This window comes from Leptonychotes weddellii, chromosome 2, assembly GCF_054177405.1.
Source record: "Leptonychotes weddellii isolate Sample4059 chromosome 2, ASM5417740v2, whole genome shotgun sequence".
Classification (NCBI taxonomy): Eukaryota; Metazoa; Chordata; class Mammalia; order Carnivora; family Phocidae; genus Leptonychotes; species Leptonychotes weddellii.
Window position 1 is genome coordinate 50,117,850 of NC_138370.1, and position 23,266 is coordinate 50,141,115.

Below are 23,266 nucleotides of genomic sequence, written 5' to 3' on the forward strand. Positions count from 1 at the left end.
GGAAACTTAAAGGGAAAAAACCTCCCAGTGACTGTATACAGTATGGTATGTGGGGTTCTAAATAAAGAACACATTTAATAAAAATTTAAAAGGAAAAGAATGACAGAACAGTATATAAACATCCAGTATATGTCACTCCTTTTTTTTTTTCCTGTAGGCTGGAAACATTTTAAAGATGTACACCTTACATAATTTCCCTAAAAGGAACTCAAGAGAAATGGCAGTAAGGGGGGGGAAGGGAGGCAAGAGATTTGCAGGCAGTAACAAACTTACTTTACAATCCATTCTGCAGAGTTTTCCTTCTTGAACGGTTAGATCTCCAGGAGCCTGCAAGAAGTGAGGTCTAAAGAATCGCTCTTGAATTGGTTCATTTTCGTCTCCACTGTCCCTTGATCTAGAACGAGGCCTTAGGACAAGACAGATAATAAACAGAAAGATGGAAGGAAAGGCAAGAACAAAGGGGTAGGAGGAGGGAGGAAGATAGAAGTTATTTTCAGGCTCTTGATTTTTTTAATAATACATGGAGTAATAATATAATTTGTTTACATGATTACGACTCCTAAAGTTTACACATAAAGTCAGAAAAGTCAGCAAAATCTTGTTTCATTTGAAAAGTTTATTATGAATTTAATAGTGTGCTTATTTCAGAACTTAAATAATTCTGCTATCCTACTCCTTAAAGCTAATATAAATCATAAAAGGGAAATGGGAAAAAATGAAGTACTCTATATTAACCTGTTTTTTCCTAAATAAGTATTTTTGAAAGCTGTATGAGAAGTAGCAGTGGCTGTTGCTCATTTATTACCAAATCTTTTCCAACAGAAAGTGTAACTTTCCACTGTGATTTGAAATTTATAGGAAATTAAAATTTCTTATTTTGTAAAAATTTCATCTTTCTAATCAAAATTCCTTTTATATAAACGAGGAAAATAAATTATATTTTTTAGCTTTAAATTAAAATTGTGCAAATCTCCCAGATTTTGTGCATCTCTCTTGCTTTTGAGTATGTTGCTGGAGGCACCTTTCAGAGCAACACCAATTTAAAGTAATTGCAGGGAAGATGTAAGGAAGGAACAAGGTATTGAACATAAATTCTGTCACTAATCACTAGAAGTTTAAAAACATTTAACTAGAAAAAGAGTAGAACAAATGAAAGATCAGTCTAACAGGCTAGTAACTGCCAGCTTTTTTATGTAGTTTACTGTTCAAGTACAGATCTAATTTCTGAGCAGAATGCTTTTCTAGGAGACACTGACACATGGAAAAGCTTGAATGTATTAAAGACACAAGAAAAGCAGAAGAAAATAATGCAAGAGACTGGATCTGCTACTCAATACGTTGTTTACAGCCATACACACAGGCCTAGGTTCTTGTGAACAAACAAGAGTATTAAACCCCCATGTGTTTAGGTATCAGAATTGTCTTCCACAGTTTTGAGCAGAGGGCTCTGTGCATCCAGTCACATGAGGTGTAGACAGAGCACTTGTTTGGTGTCTTCCTCAGTGTTCCTGGCTGACTTTCCTCAGTGTTCCTGGCTGAGCCTAATTTAGCATACATTCTCTTCACCACCAGTGTTTGCATCTGTGGCCTGCAGTTTGCAGTCAGGGCTATTGGAGCAGGCTCTGTAAAATATCTAAATAGGAACCCAGGATGACAGGCTGGGTGACTTACCATATTTTCTTAAGTGCAAATAAGTTACTAGGAAGGATATCCTTTCCTCGTCCCTGCCTACTATTATCTCGTCAACATCCTTGCATAAGCTCAGGACGACTAGGAAGAGAAAGCACACTCTACTGTTAGCAAGTACTTGCTGTGAACATTTCAAGGAGGGCACATCTTACCTACAAAATTGTCATCTAAACTGTTTTGAACTAAGTGACTGAAAAGTGAACATTAGCAAACTAGCTGATTTTAAGAAATGTAGTGGCAGTAATCTGTCATGGCTAGTCTAGACAGCTGCTGGTTGGAGAAGTTTGGTTTTGAATCTTTCTGTACCATTCACTAGATTTTCATGTTAACGTGCCTGCCATTTAAAGGTGCTGAGTCTTGATTTCTTCAGATACAAACTGGGCCCTATTTAACAAATTAGTGATAGTGTATCTAACTGGGCTTAGCGACCTTAGCGACTGTTCCTTTCCCTTTTCTGAATTGCAAGGGAGCAGAATAATCAAGGAGCCAGGCAATGTATACGCCTTGAGACCGTATTCGCATTCTTCGGTCTTCCGACTACGTTCACCGTTTTGTGGTCACACCATGATTCTAACAGTGTTGAATTTATAGTAATAACTGAAAATAGTAACACCTACAGGAAGGAACATGTGAAATACCTTCTGACATGAGGATGGCCTGAGGGAGAGCGGGGACTGCGACCTCTTTGGTTGACAGCCTGTACCATTAGGCGTCCAGTACAACTGATGCGGCCCTGGCAGAGACATCAGGAAAAGACGTGATTTTCCATGCAAAACAGCTAACCATTAAGCACCATGTTTATTGTCCTGTTCTCCATAAGACATTATTTAACAGACCGACATGCCATATTAGTATTGACACCAGTCCCTCTCAGAAATGTACTTTCCCTGAGTTAAACTCCTTGCTAAACTCTGTATTAATTAAGGAACTGGGTGACTAGGTCTTCCTTTGAACTACTCAAAAAGCTTTACTGTTTTATCTAGAATGGTATTTAAAATGACAATCCTGACTGAATTAATTATAATCTGCTATGGTCTCCCTAACACATGATGTTGAATTGTAAGACACAGCAGAAGGACATTGTCTTGCGAGAATTCCATTTTCATGCTCAAATATCTATTCATTGTAGCTAATTCTGAAATCAAACAAGATGATTTTAGTTTTCTGACAGATCTTTTTAGGAATAGATATATATTAAATGTTAGTAGTATTCCTTCTAAAAACCATATATTAAAAGGGATACCAGCATGATGAAATGAGCATTATATGAGAGGTATGCACGGGGATGACAAGGAGAGTGACTATAGGTTACCATGTTCCCATGAAATGAGCATAATTGTGATTTAAAAACCAGAAGCAGTGAGATACCTAAAATATGTGGGTTGTATGATATGGGCCTATCTAATAAAAAGCTATCTTTCAATCTCTCAAGTTTTATCTCTTAAATTTATCTCTCAAATTGAAAAACTGATATAAGTGCTGTCCTAGGACAGACAAAAGTAATACTTAGAGGACTCAGATGACATGAATAAATCACCATTGTTACTTTGGTTTTTTGTTTTAGCCCCTTTTTTTCCCCTATTACATCTAGAGTAGCAAAATAGATGATTTTCTCCTCTTATATCCCAGGAGAATGTGAGCAGTTGTACTTCTAAATTCTGATGATGGCGAGGGAACAGTGAGAGGAAAAATGAGAAGCAGATAATGAATGATTAGACTTAGGGATTTCTAGCTCACAGTGGATGAGCCGCCCTCAGGTGCACTTCGTAGTCCAAATTTACCACTGACCCTCATTTTGCCAAGTTGCCTGTATAGACAGGTAACAGAAGCACAAGTGTTCTATATGTTTGGAGGAACTGCTGAGTTCCACCTGAGAATGAACTGGGGTGAGGGAGCACGGTGGTGGAGGGGACACAGAGAAACTCCCATAGCAGGATTCGGTGAAGGGCAGGAATCCAGTCAGCAGGACCATCCAGGTCTCCCCCAGACGGGACTTCTTTGGGGCCTTGATCACTCCGAAAAGGCAAAGACACATAGTATTGTAATGCAGACAGAATTGGGAACTATCAAATAGAAAGAGGGGGCCGTAAAGAAACAAAACTGAAGTAGTCTTATCCCATTAGATATGTAACCTCCTCTAGCAGTCACAGTATTTTCTATTGAGATATTTAAACACTGCCTTTCTTGAAAATTTCCAAGGAGACATGAAGTGGATAACATTATGAGGGGGATTATTTCTAACTCAGATTTGTTCTATTTAAAGTTCAGGCCACACGATGGAAATTCTCTCATGCTAAGCTCTTGGCAAACAACTTGGAAGTCCCCCTAAGCTAGCCTGAAATCTGAAAATGAATTTCATCTAACCCCTCCAAATCTATGCCTGCTACAAAAAATCTAGACATGACTTGCTTAGGAGACCCCCGTTAAAATTACCCAACTGATGCATCATTGCAGCTGCTTTAACAAGTTAACATGTAAGATCCATGATTCTTTTGGGGGCTAAAGACAGGGGAATTTTATGTTTTGTTTTACACAAATAGCTTCAAAATTGTAGTGATATGGGATATGGCTTCCTTACTATTTGCTGCACTACTTAAGCAAATCATTTTAATCTGGATAGATTAAAATAGATCTATATAATTTGGATAGACTCTTCCTTGTGGTTTAAAACCCAGAGGATCCACAAGGGAAGTTAACATCAACTAATCATTTATGTGGTTAGAAAAAGATGTAAGTTAAATTCAGCCTTTAACCTTGAATTTGGGGAAGCAGATAAAAAAATTTTCTCTAACCTGGATTTGAGTTTTGACTTTCCTAACACTGGGCAAGTAACCATATTTGTTCAAGGCTTTGTTTCTTCTTCTGTAAAAACCAGGGCACGATATATCTGTCTCACACAGATGTTGTAAAGATTAAATGACACAACCTAAGATGATCTTTATCTTCCAAATATCAAATAGATCTTGATATCATAAATTATCACTATTAGTCATTGCAGGTATTGTTTTTCTAGACATTATGTATGCACAGACATGCATCAAGATGATTTTTAGGGGTCCCGACACCTTTGTTCAAAGACTCCAATAAATTTCTCCAAGTGGTTATACTTTGCGTGAGTACACCCCACCTCCTTTTTTTGATTCCTTCAAATGCCTCTTTTAACGATGGTCTCCCCTGCCTCTCAGTGCTTTTTTAATTTTAATTTTTTAATTATGTTATGTTAATCACCATACATAGCATCATTAGTTTTGATGTACTGTTCCATGATTCATTGTTTGCCTATAACACCCAGTGCTCCATGCAGAACGTGCCTCTTTAATACCCATCATCAAGCTAACCCACCCTCCCATCCCCCTCCCCTCTAGAACCCTCAGTTTGTTTCTCAGAGTCCATAGTCTCTCATGGTTCGTCTCCCCCTCTGATTTCCCCCCCTTCATTTTTACCTTCCTACTATCTTTTTTTAACATATAATGTATTATTTGTTTCAGAGGTACAGGTCTGTGATTCATCAGTCTTACACAATTCACAGTGCTCACCATGGCACATAGCCTCCCCAATGTCTATCACCCAGCCACCCCATGCCTCATGGTTGGAAGACCTAAATGTGAGACAGGAGTCCATCAAAATCCTAAAGGAGAACACAGGCAGCAACCTCTTTGACCTCAGCCGCAGCAACTTCTTCCCTCAGTGCTCTTAACACTGGAATGAGCCCTAGTTACCTTTGTATGACCCTCCTTAGCTCTGGAGTCAGTCTAGGTTTGTAAACCAGGCCTGTCCCTTATAAATGAGTGACATTAGACAGGTAACTTAACCTCCTAAGTGAGCTTCCTTATCTATAAAATAGAACCATATAGTTAATCAATCTTGCATGGTGGGTTCTTATGAAGATTAAATGAGTTAATAGGTGTAAAGCACTTAGTCTTGTGTTTTGCACATAGTAAACACTCAAAATGTTAAGTCATTATAGCACTGAATATGGATATAATTATAATAATGACCAGATGGATATGAAGCATCCCTTAGAATTATTTTAAAAACAATTTTTTTTCACATGCAGTGGGGTTTTCTTTCCTTCTTTCCTTCCTTCCTCCCTCCCTCCCTCCGTCCCTCTCTTTCTTTCCTTTTGTATTAGGATATAATTTACTCCAAAGGAAAAATGTATGCTATTGCTTAAAAGGTGCCAGGCACACTGGTATATTCAACATGTTCATTTATGTAATGGCTGCATTTGAGGTGTAAGATAAAAGATGTCCTACTCAACTCTAACCATTTGACTCTGCTTAGTTTAGATAAACCCTGACTCCTCTTCCCTCTCCAAAAAATAGGGTCAATAGGTTGGCATACTACTCTCTAAAGATTACACATTTCTACAATGTTTTCAAGATTTTTACTGCTACTGCTTAGAAACATATACACAAATACTGCCGCAGAATATCTTTACCCAAATTTAAGAAAAAGGAATATGTCACCATTTGTCACCTTTTTAACTCCTACACCATGTTTCATTCTGAACATAAAAGGGAATGGCATGATCTTCAGGAGGCAGAATTATGAGTTTGATAATACAGTGATATTGGCCAAATATATATATTACTAACCAATAAATGACCAGGAGCATTTAGAAAGCAACCAAACTAACAAGTTGTATAATTTTGACATTTTTATTTGGGGAAAAAACCCCAGAATTCAGTGAAACACTTTTGAAAAGATATACACAATTCAAAGTTCAGATTTTTAAGTTTGGGCGTCTTATTTATGAAGGTCATACAAAATTTTAATCACACTAATATGCCAGTTAACCCTAGTAATCGTCGTGACTTCTAGGCTCTGATGCACATTAGTGCTGTTTGTTGCCTTTGCTTTTAACTTTCTCATTTCTATCGACTTTATTATTAACACATGAAGGAATAATGGAAGTGAATGTTTAAATGAGCCAGGAAACCTTCTAATGCTAAAACAAAACACAAGCAAACCCACTTCTTAAATTTAATTCAGCTGTGTGTTACTTTTCTATTCCAAACAAATCCACAGAGTTTAAAGCTATAGAACAAGTAATAAGTTTGAATTCTTAATGCGATTATGTATTAAACATCCAGCTTGTAAAGATTATTTATGCCTCACGCAAGGCCAATTATTTATATGGAAATATATATATATAATATGGAAATAACATTTATATTTCCTAGCTTATGAAATTTAACTGTGGCACACAGGTCTTTATAAAAGCTTGCCACTTGTATACATAATGCAATTTGAGGAAACATCAAGTTGCAAAACAGCCCTTCCAAACTCCAAGTGCAGCACAGAGTAACTTAGCAACACAACAAAACAAAACATTCATGTTTAGATTTAGTTGTGTCTTAAAGATAGGATTAGAGTCTAAAACGGCATTTGTGATCCTCATTTTGGCATCATGTTTGGTGTAGCACTGCATAATCACTCATTATTTCACTCAACTATGTGATTGCTTTGGTCTCTCATGAATTGCCCTAGCAGCACACACTGAGTGTGATACACAGTGTCCAGTATATGTTTAGAGCTGTGTGTTCATCCCAAGTAGAATTTGGATGCAGTTAACAATATCTAACGTGTTTCTTATTCCCCAAAGATGAACCCAGGTGGAAAAATATTCTATAAAATATTTTGCTGAACTTTAGTATTTCTCTCTTTCCTTGGTTCTCACCCTTTCTCTTGGCTGCTCTCTGTGATTACTTTCCACTGCTCCGGGAAGCTCTGCCGTCTGTGTTTCATTACTGAGCTCATTTTTCCACTCCAGCCTTTTCCTCTTTCCCTTGGTTATTTCACATCATGTATACTACAGTGTACCAGAAAAATCAGATGTGGTTGTCTCCCTTTCAAACCAAATATATTTAAAGTGTGAAAAAAGTTTAAGGTAACCAGACGGTATCGAGGAATTGGGGAATCAACTTAAGTTTTCTTTTGACTATATGCTTTTGGGATTAATGTATCCTAAAAAATTCAGCTTTCGGGGTGTCTGGGTGGTTCAGTCCTTAAGCGTCTGCCTTCGGCTCAGGTCATGATCCCAGAGTCCTGGGATCGAGCCCCGCATCGGGCTCCCTGCTCGGCGGGAAGCCTGCTTCTCCCTCTCCCACTCCGCCTGCTTGTGTTCCCTCTCTCACTGTGTCTCTGTCAAAATAAATAAAACCTTAAAAAAAAAAAAAATTCAGCTTTGACTTTTCAAAATTTTCTCAGTGCCTTATATCATGCTTCTTTTAAATCATGTTTTTTTTAAAGATTTTATTTATGAAAGAGGGAGAGGGCGCGCATGCGCATGAGCGAGTACTAGTGGGGGGAGGGGCAAAGGAGGGAGAAGCAGGCTTCCCGCTGAGCAGGGAGCCCAATGTGGGGCTCGATCCCAGGACCCTGAGATCATGACCTGAGCCATCCAGGTGCTCCTCAAATCAGGTTTTAATTCACAAATTACAAGAATGGCAAAATACCTTAACATATAATAACATAAAGTAGAGATTAAAACTGTTAAACATTTCTGTTATGGTATTCCTGTAAGCAACAAAGGATAACCTATATCAAGGATTAAGTAAAAAAATGGTCTGCTTTTTGTCATGGTTTAAATACCTCTTTGTCTTTCTAATGGGTAGTGAAGTCTGTCCAGTTCCTAGGTGATAGCTCACAAAACGTACATCTGGTATATCTGCACATACCTGCTACTGAAGACGCCAGGAGAGTTCTGTTCTTGAAATTAAAATCAACCAGGCAACATGCTGAGACTTGGAATAGCAATTAATACCAAGTACCCTAAATATAAAAATTCTTTCACAGCAATTTCCATCTGAGGTCTACATGCCCACTTTTTTTTTTTTTTAAAGATTTTATTTATTTATTTATTTGAGAGAGAGAGAATGAGAGACAGAGAGCATGAGAGGGAGGAGGCTCAGAGGGAGAAGCAGACCCCCTGCTGAGCAGGGAGCCCGATGCGGGACTCGATCCCGGGACTCCAGGATCATGACCTGAGCCGAAGGCAGTCGCTTAACCAACTGAGCCACCCAGGTGCCCCTACATGCCCACTTTTAGGATTTCCTCAGATTCTTTCACAAGTTTCCCCTCCTGTGCCTGCCTTTGCTCATTTAGGTAGAAAAGGAGACATAATTTAGTCTTACCCCCTTTAATTAGAATACGGGCTGGATCAGCTAACCTTGAGGGGCAGCTGGAATTCTAGGTTTTGGAACTGCTTTGGTTTCTGTGCCCTCTGGAGTTCTTGGACTCTTTTGCTGCCTCTGACAGACCAGAGCAGTCATACTCCTGTTTGCTGAAATCACATGGGATATTCTGTTCTGGGCCGGGCTCTTGGCTACCTGACATAAACTGGTCCACTTCTCTTTCTTTGTCTTCTCTTCGAAGGGTAGAGGCCAAGAACGAGAGAGGGTTAACTGTGGGACGTGCCCTGGGATCCAGGACGTGTCCTGAATTCACTGGGGACTGGAACGAGGGCCTTGACAGCTCTCTTTTGGGCCTTCCTTTGGCCCTGAGTGTGCTGGGAGCAGAGCAACTTCCCAGCTTCATGTGTGGCTCCTGTCAGCTGCGCTGGGGGTGCGGCCCGTCGCGAGCCCACGGCTCCCCATGGCGCCCCCCGCCCAGGCCCACAGCTGTGGCAGTTGTGGCAAAGCCACATCCGCTGCCTGGCACACTCCTTTCCCATGGGGGTGGTAAAAAGGAAAAGCCAGGAGGTCAGAGGACCACACACCGGCAACATGTTGGGGAGAAACTCCATCCCAAACTGACTTGCTTGCTCCAGCAGTAGGACTGGAATATCTAGAAACAGAACCATCCTTTACACCCTAATTCCACAGGCTTCCGCCCACTTTCAGGGCTGCTGCTTTAAGACAGGGTTATTAGTGTCTCTGAATTAAAATAATGACAATAACGAGCTTTTACTGAAAGCCTGTTCCGTGCCATGTAGACGGAATGCATGACTTAAATCCATATGATTATTCTCGTTTCAGAGGAAAGAGAGGTTAGGTGACTTGCTAAAGGTCACATGAGTGGTGAGGGGCAGAGGCAGAAATTCAACTCAGATCTGTCTGATGCCAAAGTTCATGCTCTTAACCCCTGAACTCCACGGGTACACTTAGGCTTTTCAGTAGCACCAGCACTATTCTGCATTTCTGGTCTTTGTTGTGTCATTTCATTTTTTTTATTTCTTTCCCTTCCTCCTCTTCTGTGTTCCTAAGGGGATCTTCAGCAGCCCTCCTTCATCTAGTGACTTCATCATAACCTGTCAGTAGTTTAATGCTTGGAGGCTGGCATGTAGTCTCCAACTCTGCTCATGGCCAGGAGAGTCCCTCCCCGTTTAGATTTTCCACATGTAAAACTACATTAGTGTAATTTGAAGAAGACTAGAAGCAGACTCATAATTGCAATTTTACATTTATGTTCTTTGTTCTAGAAAACCACAGACTCCAATAACGGTTTAAAACATTCACTAGGAAAAATGCCTCAAAATTAACATCAGGACCAGGACTGGCAAGTGCTTAAGGAACACAGTTAATTCAACCTTTCTAGGGGAGAGAGGGATAAAGGACCTAGCATGAAGAAAAATTCTGGATTTTTTCTGAGTTCTCCACTATTATTTTAATAGGCAGAAAACTGAAAATTGAAATCTGTTAATAGTCAAGGAAACATACTTAAATTATAATAAGAAAAAAGCAAGTTCCACTTCTTTTCCCTCAAATCCTCCAAACATGAACACAAAGTATTACAATGTAACTTTTAGTTAAAGTTGTGCTTTTGACCTTTTTCAAGGTGACGGTCATGTTATTCACTGACTGAAAAATTAGAACCTCAAGAAAATGCATATTTAATATGGAAACTGTGACTTCTGCTGACTTTGTAAAATTACCCTGTCATACATTGAGCTCTGAAGGTACAAAATCACTTCTTACTCATTTTTGCATCCTTCCTACCCAGCACAGTGCCTAAAACATACCTGACACTCAGAGAAGAACTTGCAGGCTTGACTTAGGAACCTGATACCCAGTAGCTGCCTATTAAATTCTAAATAGTCAGCTGATTTTTTGACCCTAAATCTAAGGGCAAAAACAAGAGAACACATTTGGATGGAAACTAATCCTGAATGCCATACACAGATGCTATCAAAATTATAATTTGTCTACATTTATATACTTAAATTCCATTGAATTAAATAAGTGTATGTATTTCTTTAAATTTAAATATTTTACTTTTTGAGGATTTTTTTACTACAGCATATTTATGTATGCCACTCACTATCCTTTTCTCCTTTTTTTTTCTTCAGGAACTTAATCCTATCTGAAATGATATTATTTATGTATGTGTTTACTGGCTTATTTTCTACCTCAGGACTTTGTTCTGGCCACCACTGCAACCCCACCACCAGCATAAGAAATGTACCTTTCAGGCACTGATTAAGATTTGTAGGACGAATACACATCTGCACTGGAATTATTCATGTGAAAAACACCTGATGGAGTAAGTAAATACTAATGAAATAAAGAATTTTTCTATCCTCCGAACCAAAATGGATGTAGAATTTGGGGAGATAGTTTCAAGTCAAAGAAATGATTCCACCTTTTAATTAAACAGTTCCTTTCTCCAAATAAATGCCTGTAAGTGCTACGCACAGAACTGAAGCCAGACCTATACCCTTAATCTTTACCTGAGGGTTTGCAGCCATAATTGTGTAATTGCCGTCATCATCTAGGGTGGAGGCCGTGGTGTGGAGAGAGCAGGTCCCGTCAAGATCTCTTTGAATGGTGTAGTGATCATTCTTTGGAGAGATCTGCTTCCCATCTTTAAACCAATAGATCTGTGAGAGGAAACAGTGATGGAAGATTAAGGATGTGTGTAGTACTACTCTATTAGGGGAATTGGTAAATACTAACTGTGTGGCCTGCAGAGCTGATCAGAGTTTTCATGTTAAAATGTTAAACAGAACATCTTAATAGGAAATTGACTTTTGAGTGAAAAAACTAGGTAACAAACAGGTTTAATTCTATTTTAGTTTTTAAAAATTATGTATCTTTTAAAAATTTTAAAATGTATATAAGTATTCACATTATTCACATATTTTTTACATATTATTTATATGGACTGATCTATATTGAACGTGGACAGTGGTTAGTTCTGGGGTGGCTCTACAGGCATTTTTCTTTTTGCTTCTATTTTCACATGTACTGAATGAAATGCACTGAAGGAAAATGTGTTACTTGTAAAGCAAAGGGAAGAAGGTAAAAAGGTTATTTTAGAGAATAACAGTTGAACTCTAACCATTCCGCTGAATTGTGTTAGACCAAACGGCAGTGAGGAAGGAGCAACAGTTAGGGATTGGTGATGGGTGAGCTCTACTGCTTTAACTCTGGGCCAAGGAGCAGATGCTCAAAGGGGGCGCCTAGGTGGCTCAGCTGGTTAAGCAGATGCCTTTGGCTCAGGTCAGGATCCCGGGGTCCTGGGATTGAGTCCCGCATCGGGCTCCCTCCTCTGCGGGGAGCCTGCTTCTCCCTCTGCCTGCCGCTCCCGCTGCTTGTGCTCTCTCTGTGTCAAATAAATAAAGTCTTTAAAAAAATTTAAAAAAAGTTTGTCCACTCTCCCCACTGTTAAAGAAAACACAGTAGTATTTAAACTTACAATAATTTTCCATAATATTTTAACTTGGTTTGATAGAAAATTAAATGTGAAGAATAAAGTAAAAATAAATCTGGACTAAATAACACATTTTAAAATGGTCAAACTACCTCTTTCGCAGGTCCTACCACCTTCCCTGATCTTTAAATAAAATCACTGGTCCGCGGATCCCCTATGATTTAGTTATTATTTCTGACAGCGGAGACATGGGGCCATAATGATGAATCACAGGGCCACCGGCCCTCACATGACTGAGATGCTGAACCAATGCCTGCATCAACCCACCTCCAGACTTAATGGTTAGGGAACTAAACAAATCCCCCTTTCTAAAGCCGCAACAAGTTCTTTGTTGTCAGCTGTTGTTCCTGGCATCCTAAAGCATTCCTAGCTCATTCCTAACAGAAGAAACCTACTTTAGAACCTTCAGTTTTTAAAATGAACTTCTTCCTTAATGTAAATCCATATGCAAATTGAGACCACAACTGGCACTCAAATTCAGCTCTCTATGAAAGCCTCTGAATCTGAAAAATCTCTTTGAAACTTATATTTTAAGAAAGGAACAGCTAGAAGTGTATATAGCACTAAATAAGCACATGAATAATTGGGATCTGACTGCTGAAACTTTTCCAACCCCTATTTTTTCAATTAGCTCTGAATTTACAGACTATATTATTAATCTCCAGAATCTAAAAATGGATCAACTAGACTCATAACTCTAAGTTCTAAAAATTAGATAAAGCATGATACTTCATAACTATCATTCTCTTCTTGGTGGTTTTATGTTTTCTGATGGAACAAAGAAGCTGTGATTAGTATACACTTTCTTCCTTTTGCATTCTTGCCACTATGCCAGGTCTTCAGACTTGTTTCTTTCCTTTAATCATACTTCTCACCTTCATTGTACTTGGAATACGACTTTCAAATGAGAATTAAGAAGTAGTTCCAACAATTTTACCAAGACTGCTAATCAGAGGGAAGGGGAGAGTACAAGAGATGAAAACAGGGTGAATTAGAAATTCTTTCCCATCTTCTCATGTTTCCATATGGAACAAGCATGTCAAGGGCAGAATACAATTAAAAAAAAAATAACCAAAAAAAAGGATGTATTTTTTTAAACATGATGAATATCCCATACTTTAATAGTCCTAACGTAATTTGTATACCATGTGTGGAAGAAAAAGAACCGCAGTGAGGACAGGAGGGAGGAAGGGGAAGAAGGAAGGAAAGGTGAAAGAAGACAATAAAAATTCTTAAAAAATTAAGCCTCTTAAAGTTGTGAAACATTTAAATTCCTACTAGAAAAGCAGAGTTATGTTAAACACAACAGCTCATCTTTCAGGTGAACATAGCGTTCTTTAAAACAAGAATTAGTGATCTTAGAACTTAATGACCTTAAGCCTTGAGTAAGATTTAAAAATAACAAGGGATCTTTGTGAAGATTTTGGAAGCTTAACATACAATTTCTTGTTGAGTTTCATTCATAAGCTGCACATTTATTTTTAGTACATGAATTTGTTTTGTGAATACAGAGCAATTATCCAAATTATGCCAAGAATAAAGAAGTTTGCTCAATTATTATAAAAGTCTCATCTTATTAGAAGGTAGATATGCATTTGAAAACTTAAGGCTATTTTCTTTGCTTTTTCTCTGTGATACCACTGTTAAGCTTTTAATTTCAGTGAGTGTATTTTTCATTTCGATATGCTTATTTTACAAATTTGCTTGGGCTTTGGTACTGTCCTGTTAAGTTTCTATTTCTTTTATTTCTTTATTTTTATTTTTTAAAAAGATTTTATTTATTTGAGAGAGAGAGAGTGAGCAAGCATGAGTGGGGTGAGGGGCAGAGGGAGAAGCAGAATCCCCACTGAGCAGGAAGCCTGCCGCAGGATTCGATCTTAGGACTCTGGGATCATGACCTGAGCTGAAGGCAGACACTTAACCCACGGAGCCACCCAGGTGCCCCCAGATTCTCTTTCTTTTAAAATTGTTTCAATCATTTTAAACATAGTTATTTTATAGTTTGCTTAAGGCCGTTCAATAGTGTGCAATACTTGAGTTTCTATTTTCTTGTTTCTTTTGCTATTGATTCTCCTTATTGTTGTTTCCCATATGGTTTGTAAGTTTTTACTGTGAATTTCTTCTTCCTCCCTCTTAACCTACCGAAGTTTGATATGCCCCAAATTGCGAGAGTGTTCTCTAGGGCAGTTTTTGCTTGCGTCTGCCAGAAACAAGGATTTTAATCATCCTGGACTAAATTTCATATTAATTTTGCAGCTTTTGGCTTCATATCATGTGAAAGTCTAAATGTGGAGTTTCCATTTCTCATGGGCATCTTTTTTATTCTTTTCTTCCAAGTTCCAGGGAAAAGTGTAATTCTGTTTATTGCTTTCTGGACTAGTGAGCAATTATTCTCGCCTCCCTTTACAGACTGGGCAACTCTTTATCCAGCTGTTTCCATGTGTCTTTAGGAAGAGGGCTTCCATCTAGGTCAGCCTAGTCCTCTTGAGTATCAGAAGTTCCTCTGAATATCCTTTCTCAACAGTATTCTGGCCCCTAGCCCCTTTGTAAATACAGGAAGCTTTGGTTTTGTAGATGAAAGATCTGAAGTTTTTATAATCCATGGTAAGCACTGCTTCTCTATATGATACACAGCATGGGGTTCGTGTTCAAGCCTGGCCGCTCACCAGCTCCCTGACCTTGGACAAGTTAATCAAACCTCACTGAGCTCAGTTCTGTCACCTGCAATTTGCGAGTGACACTGATAACATCACGTGAGTAAATGCTGTAGGTATACGAAAAGCTCTTGTCGATTGTTATTCTCTTATTCAATTCTTCAAACCCAAACTCTACTCTTCTACTCTTTTTGGTTTCTGATGCCTCCTGAGGAAGGCCCTGAACTTAAATAGTACTTCGAACATTTTACATCATGGGTCCTGAGAAAGGTAGTCTGTATCTCTTCCTCCTATTATACACACTGTATTTTGGAAGCTAAACTTCCACAGAAAACAGAACTCTTAAAAAGCTATGTTTTCAGCTTACCTTTGGCTTTGGATTCCCAGTCACCCTGCATGTGAAAGTTACAGGCATTCCCTCAAAGATCTTGTAATGTTTTAGCTTCATCTCAAAGAACGGTGCCACTCCATTTTCCACAGGCACGTCCCCATACTGAATGTCATCACCTGATTCATCCACAGGAGACCTCTCTAGCCTGTACTCGATTTCACTGATGAGTCTCTGTTCACAGCTGGAGACTTTGTATTCCTGTATCAGGCGGAAAAAGGTCATGTTAGCAACCTCAGTCCCGTGTGGTCCCACGTGTCTCAGGAGTCTTATTCTCCTCTCCAATGAGGCACTCAGAAGACAGTGATCTTTTTACCAGAGACTTAAAAACAAGTCTGAACCCAACTCAATTCCATATAAAACAAAAAACATCTGGAAGTAAGTATATATGATATTTCAAATTGTCTTCAGGTCTTATCATCCTCCTCCCCCCAAAAAACTATGAAGATGAATTTCTTTCTCTTTTCTCTTGGGGGGTGTGGGGAAAGAAAGAAAAAGGCAACAGCTTTGTATTCCTAAACTGTTCATAAAAATAAAACACGATGGAACTCCGGTTTCTTTCTGTAGGTGAAAGCTGTGCAGGGCAGTGCCACGCTTCAGAAAGGTGACAGTGTGCGTGGCTAGCAGCTGCAGGGTTACAGAGCATTTCATCAAGCGGATAATGGAAAACATGGCATTTTTTTTCACTCCTAATAATCCTCAGCCACATAGCCTCTGAACTCCTCCTCAGCTTTGCAGCTAGTAGGAACTACTCTCCACCCTCTTTAAAAGAAAAATGGAATTGACAGTCCAGTCAAAATTCTGATTAAAAAGACAAAAGCAGAGTAGCCATCAACATCCTATGGTGATGAAGGGGGATCCTACAGTTCACTTGCTTATAAAAAGCACAATGGAAACAAGGCAGCCCATTATAAAATACTGTCTTTAGTAACAAATAAAAGATGTTTTAACTAGGTTTTCTCATAAAGAAGCTACCCCACCTTTGAAAAACAGTTGTCTTGAGGGAAGAAATACAAGAGTATGAGTAAAACTGCAAAAAATACAGTTGTTTTGTTTTAATTACTATCAAATTAATCAGTTTAAGAATCAGTGCGTTTCCCCCCAGAAAGGTGTAACAAATGAGAAACTTTTAACAATTTACAGTTCAGAGTATTCAATGGTGACAGAATCAAATTCAAGTTTGTAATATATGACAAAAAGCACACTACAGTAATTCTGTTCATCTGATATTAAAACAGACACTGGTCATAGTATTTGTAATTAATACGTGGCAGTCAAGATAGATACACAGGTAAACAAGGAAGAACACAAGAAACAGATACAGTGAAAGACCGGAAGGAGAAGAAAGGTGAAAAGCTTAACCTTTTGACCGTCCAGAGGACTCCCTACAGAAGCATGAGGAGACCCAATTTCCTGTAATGGTAGAAAAAAAGAAGTGAAGACTAATAAGAGAAATAAGAATCTAGCAAGATTTCTAGTTTTAAGTGAAATTTTTGTGGTAGCAATATTTAACACCGAAAAATCTTCAGATACTGAAGGCACAGCTGTTTCTCAATATCTATGAGTTTACTTGATCCTTTAAACGTTTTAAAAAGCTTTCTTTAATCTGGAGACTACATCTGGAAACTCCAAGCAGAAGCAGTGGAGATTATAAAACAGCTTACATCAAATCCGTGAAGGGACTTTTTTTTGGCGGCAGCGGGGGAACAAAAATAGCAATTTAGGTTTTCTGCTGATTAGTGATTTCTAACTGTATATGTGAAGGAAAAGAAACATCATTTTTTCTATACACAGATATTTTACCTTGACTAGATGTTAAGAACATAACTGGAAATATTCACTACCTATTTCACACAGTTTCAGTGAAAATATGTTTCTCCCCAGAGACGGTTTTGCATTAAAGCACAGGATGGGAAAATCAGAACGATACTTGAAAGGAGACTAAACTGATCAGTAAGAAAATAAAAAGAACAGGTATCACTGACTGAAATAACTCTTACCAGTCACGTAACACACCTGTCTGGCACACGCTATGTGCTCAGTAATTATTAGCTATGAGCTTGACTGGTGATATTAATACTGCTTTTCTTTGACTTGCCCTCTACTTCCCACAGAACTGAGCCCAAGAACAGTGTCCATAAAGAGGATGGGGAGAAGGGACAGAATAATTAATATTTTTCTAATTAGTCCAGAAGAACACATTACCTGATTAGCTGTTTCCTCTTCTGGCTCCTGAATATTAAAGACAGCTGCACTGTCAGCACCTAGCAGTCGACGAGCCATTCTCTCTTCATAGGTGAGCCTCTAAGCAAAGTAGTCACAAAAATTACAAAGTTAGAAAATTCACAATTACATACTGCCTCACGATAAGGAATTTTAAAAAATGAGTTTTGGTGTTTTCTGTAACTATTTTCTCTCAACCTTCAGATGCCTGTATGTAAAAGGGGTCTGTTTCTTTCCCTTCCTTCTGGTGTTCTGTCACCTCCCCTTCCGGTCTTAGTGGCTTAATCCAGTGTTGGGGGCCACCAACTGGTACAGCCCAAATTCAAGGTGAATATAATAACCAAACAAGGCAGAAGCCACACAGAAAATAGCTGTCATATCCTCATCCTTCATGACACATACAGAGAAAAAAGATATTCAAATAGCAAAATTTTTTTTAAAAAAAGGAAATGTTCTTTCCATAGCCATCCACAAGCTTCAAACCAGTCTAGTGGGCTCCCAGCCTCTGGTAAGGGAAGTTTTAGACCAGCGGGCAGCGGGGGTCCCCTCTGCTTGGGGTTCTCAGCTCTACGGACATTTCCTAGGCTGCTGTGTAGCAGGTGAATGTAGGCCAATGTAAGGGTCCACAAAGAATGGTCGCACATGGCTGAATTAGCAAAAGGACTGCTAAAGAAAGATACTTGCCAAAGCTAATATCCATAATTCGAGATTCTGCTCAGAGGCGGACTGCTTGCTTGCCCATCAGGCAAAGTGGCAACGTTTTTGCATCTAGCAGCCAGGACTCTAGATTTGGCCAAAACATATTTGTGGAGCCATTCTTACACAGAAGAAATGCCAGTGTTTTTGTTCTGTCTGTTGGGCTGTTTCCTGCCTTTGAGTTTTGGTTCTAAAATGCCTTAGAATTACAGGTCTGGGAAGAACTTTCAGAGACCCTCTGTCCCATAAACAAGTGTTTGATTCAAAATAGAGAATAATTAGTAAGGCAGAATCTTAAAAAAATACAGAAGTTATTTCCGTAAACTTCCCAACTTCTGAACATAGATGCAAATTCTATTGGAAACTCTCTAATCAGGAAAATATGTTGAATAAATTTACAATTTCCAGTAATTGCTGGTTCTAGTCCCAGCTGAAACCGGGAAGTGAAACAAGTCAGTGCCAAATGACAAACAGTCCTAAAGTTCGTATTATTTCATTTACTAAAGAAGGGGTGGGGATAAGACGAGGTAGGTGTTTGGTGCATGGACTGTCTCAGTCCAAGTATGTTATTATTTAAATTAATTTTCTCACATCTGTTAAAGAATCACTGAATTCCATTTTCAAAAAGAGTTTTAAATACCTGCTCTCTTAAAAGCCTTCCTAATGTTTTCATGGAGAACTGCATCAACATCAAAGGTAGGACTGGAGTAATGTCCACCCTTTTCCTTATAAGCAGAAATATCAATTTGATACCTAGTCCTTTGCCAGAATGCACCTGCTACCAGTAAAAGCCAAATTTACTTCAGTTTTGTTTCTAAACCACTAGGCCATGTGGATGTCCAAGCCCTGTCCACAGAAGCCAAAAATAAGTAACAGAATAATATGCAACACTAGGAAAAAGTTGTCCTTTTAAACTCTCAAATGTGGAAATCTATGGAACTTGTTGTGAATGTCGTTTGCTGCTAAACAGATCGATAAACATATAATATACATAGTATGCTATAACAACTTCTTAAGTCTCTTTAACCAAGAGAATCTTAGTCCATAAGGAATATTTAAACAGAGACCCAAAAAACCCCCAAAAACTGGAGAAATGCCTCTACTTGGCTGGCGTTCCCATGAGTATTTGTTTTAATCTTTCAAAGGCTTTAGTTGACAGAGCCAGGGGAAACTTCCAGAGTATGCACATTTACACATGCAATTACTTATTTCAGGGAGAAAAATATTTTCCCTTTGTTAAAATCTTCTATTCTCAGTGAAATGAATGACCAACACAAGATCTCATTAGAATTTTAATCTTCCTGAACTCAGATTAGGATGCCCTAATAATTAAAAGCAGCATTCAGCACCCCTCCTCTATCCTCCACCTTTCCAATCAAACATGCTCTGTTCTCACATTTTTATTTATCAATGTGTGAGAATTAAAATTCCTAGAAAACATTTAACATAGAGTGCTTTCTACTCTGAAAAAGGTATCTGAGAGGAAGCTTTTATACAAAGAGGCCCTTTTCTTCTTCTACTTAAGAGCCGGACCAATTTTTCTGGTGATAATTCCAAAATAAAGCCACCAAAGGCTCCTTTTCTTCACCTGGGAAATCTTATTTGTGAGACTTGTTCTTCCTGTCCCCTTAAAAATACTCGGATGTAGTAAGAGGAAGGGTTAGTAAAAAACGAGAAACAACTGGTGAGGAAACATTTAAGTCCAATGGTGAAAACATCTTCTACACATATATTGTTTACCAGATCTGTACAGATAGCAGAACAATACTGTGAAACAAGCGTTACTCTTTCAGATTACCGAATCAGTATCTCGTAATGGTCTACTAGAACAGTACTGGACTTCAGGGGTCATTTCCTCAGTAAAGATAGTCTTTGTGTAGAAGGAGTACATGCCAGAGAATCCACATTCTCCTTTTGGTACTTGTGGTAGATATAGATCATTCCAGAGCATACCTTCCCCCTCCTACTCAGCCCAGATTTGTTCCCTTTTCTTTTTAATGCTGCAATTCCTCATTTTACTCCCCACCTTAAAATCAGCCCTTCCTCTTTATCTCCAACTTGCTAACTTCACTCCAAGACTGCAGGAAAGAGTGGAGGCCAAGTAGAGGGAAGCCTTTCCACTTTTCTCCCTTTTCCCCAGATTCAGGCCATAATGCTAAGAAGAACACAGATTTAGGGGTAATGAGATCAATTTTGTGGACAAAGTACAAGAACCAAAGTGAAGGAAGAGCTCTCTGATGTGGGCAGCTAATATTCCAAGTTCAGGCCCCAAATCCATCTCTGTGTACCGGCTGGCCATTGTTCAGGAGGTCCTCCTTGAAGCGAAGTTTTCGTTCCAGGTCTTGAATGACAGCATCCTTTGTGCCTTGAATCTCCTCATCAGAAGCTATTCTAGCAGTTCTATTGGCCTTCTTTGGAAATCCCCTGCAGGACAAAAGCACAAGGCAGTGGAGTCACTTGTCAGGCACATAAATCCAAGTCAAACATTCAAGTCCAACAAAGACAGTACAATGTGTCAATGTCAGTGCCCACTCTTCTCTAATGCCATGTCTATTCCAGTTAATTATGGAAAGAACCATGGAAGCCGGTTTCGCTGTTCGGGTAACACTAACTGGAACCAGTTTTCAGAGAAAGTGGACATACTTTAGGGAGTGTGTCTCAGTGGTTAGAGAAATGCCAAGAATAGGGAAGGCTTGTGTTTTAGTCCCAGGGAGGCAGCAATGTAAAGTGAAAACACAATGTGATTTGTCATCACAGCTGGGTTTAAAATCTGGCTCTGCCTGGTATTAGGTTTGTGACTTTGGGCAAGTTTCTTAACATTTCCTATAAATAAGTATAAACATATATACCATAGATGGCTATTGAGAAGATTTGAGAGAGAACATATTTCTTTCATACTTTCATAAGTTCAGTCCTTTTGATCCTTTGCAATCAATTTATTCAACAACAGTGTCTAGCTCATTCTAAGCAAATATTGTTTGTTATCTTCCCTTCTATCCTGATTTGATTAGAGGAGGAGGCCAATGTTATAAAAGGTCTAGTTTATGCTAAAGGGTCCTAGAAGGTCTGCAGGTCCTGCTATGCCTGGTACCCCCCAACACCCCAAGCCTCCTAAACCTCCTGGAGAGCCTGGGGCTCTTAAATAAGTGACACCTCAGAACTTTTCTTTCCCAGGGCAGCAACAATGCCTTGGGCCATGTGAGCCAGGGGTCACTGGGTACTGGATGCTTGATGGGTGGGCAATCACTTTTGTTGGTGCCTTAAGCAATTTGCTTCCTACTTCCCTTCCTTTTCCCTCATAGGGCTGTGGGTAAAGATTCAAGAGAAATAGAATATACTATACGGTAGTGAAAATGAATGACCTGTAGCTACTCATATAGCCCAAGTTGAATTTCAAAGATGTAATGTCGAGTTTAAAAAAGCCAAGTTAAAGAATACATAAAATATGCTTCCATTTATCAACAGACAAAAGCTAAGCAGTCTTCTGCCAGGGTAAGGGTTCTCAAAGGGTGGTCCTTGGACCAGCGGCACCCACATCACCTGAGAAACTGTTAGGAGTGCAGATTTTTGGACTCACTCCTGACCTACTGAATCAGAAACTCGGGTTAGGGTCCAGCAATCTGTGTTTTAACAAGTCCTCTAGGTGATTCTGATACATAAAAAAAGTTTGAGAAATAAACTTAGGGAAACATACATATATAAACCATTAAGACAAGAGAAGGATTAACTCAGATATTCAGGGTAGTGGTTATCTCTCGGGGGGGCAGTTGTGGATGTGACTGGGGAGGGTGACATAGGGAGCCCTCAAAGGTACTAGAAACAGGCATGATTTTTATTATTATTCTTTTAAACTATACATATACCTTGTATATGCTTCCTTATTTATATGTTTTATAAGAAGACATTTTTAAGTTAAAAGAAAGGTTTACTGCAAATGTGTCAAGGCACCATGTGCTGGATACCATGTCACTGATAAGGTAGAAAGCCCTAGTAAGGCTGAGGATGTAAATTAACACCAAGATTCACCAAACTCTCTGCTCACCATTTCACCCAAAAATGCCCAGAACAAGACAGTCACTACATTGGCAAGAGAAAACGGAGTATCCTGTAACAGCGGTGCACTCCGCCCTCAGCAGTAATACCGTGGAGTCCTGAGGCCTGTGCCCCTCCCGTCCGTTCCCGTTTCCTTGCTGAACCTCCCCTGATTTTGTGGGGTGTTCACCCTCCAATGTGCTTAGAGAAGGTGACCCCCTCCCCAAACTCGGGTGACTGACCTAAGTTGAGTGGTGTCAATCCTGTGGACAGTGGTTTATGTGGCTAGAGGCATGTGATGGAGCCTGGCTGCTGAGATGGGGGCAATGGGGAGGGGCTCTAGTTAAACATTTCTCACCTCTACAAGCAACACACAGGAAGAAATGCCCCCCGCCCTTTTACTGGCTACCACTGTGTCAAAATGCCCCAAACTGCCCCACTCACACCGAGCACAAGGGGAGAACCCGCAACATGCTGATGGCGGCAGCTTGGAAAGACAGAGACCCCGGAGCCCTGATGATGTTTCTGGGACACGGGTGACCTACCCGTGGAGTCGCCTGCCCCCACACTTGTTATGTAGATCAATAAACCAGGAGCATTTAATCTATTGGTAGTCGAGTCTTCTGATGCCTATCGCAGAAAATACCCTGACAGCTTTTCCAGGTTCTTCCTTTTCTAGTCGTAGGGCAAATGGAGGGGGTTAAACACTGGTATTAAAGAAAAGATTGTGATATCGTATCCTACTGCCTGGGAATTGATCTTGGTTTTTAAGGCGTGGGGCAGTGAAGCTGTGACACATGAACAGCAAGAGCCACAGGAATCATGACTTCTAACCTCAATTTTTAGAACCATACAATACTTCAATGAAAATGTGTATTCTGTGCCAGCCTTTCTGGGCCCAGCGCCTCTGGCCCTTAGGACAGATGTG

The 23,266-nt window shown here is 39.4% G+C and overlaps 2 protein-coding genes across 9 annotated transcripts in view; one reads left to right on the plus strand and one right to left on the minus strand.

The window, feature by feature from the left end:
* CBR4 (carbonyl reductase 4) overlaps positions 1 to 15,254 on the plus strand; it is a 91,459-nt gene extending 76,205 nt beyond the window's left edge. Inside the window, exon 5 of the mRNA XM_081812925.1 lies at positions 14,980 to 15,254. Coding sequence (XP_081669051.1) covers positions 14,980 to 15,083 — 104 coding nt within the window. The 3' untranslated portion in view covers positions 15,084 to 15,254. The remainder of the gene's footprint in view (positions 1 to 14,979) is intronic.
* PALLD (palladin, cytoskeletal associated protein) overlaps positions 1 to 23,266 on the minus strand; it is a 403,835-nt gene that overhangs the window by 9,486 nt on the left and 371,083 nt on the right. For 7 of the 8 annotated variants that reach the window (XM_081812912.1, XM_081812914.1, XM_081812915.1 and 4 more), the window contains 6 exons: positions 20,595 to 20,730; positions 17,593 to 17,691; positions 15,367 to 15,588; positions 11,363 to 11,512; positions 2,328 to 2,422; positions 274 to 406 (listed from right to left, as the gene is read on the minus strand). In XM_081812912.1, coding sequence (XP_081669038.1) covers positions 274 to 406; positions 2,328 to 2,422; positions 11,363 to 11,512; positions 15,367 to 15,588; positions 17,593 to 17,691; positions 20,595 to 20,730 — 835 coding nt within the window. Of the gene's footprint in view, positions 1 to 273; positions 407 to 2,327; positions 2,423 to 11,362; positions 11,513 to 15,366; positions 15,589 to 16,749; positions 16,801 to 17,592; positions 17,692 to 20,594; positions 20,731 to 23,266 lie in introns of all 8 variants that reach the window. The other variant, XM_081812919.1, reaches the window with a different exon arrangement.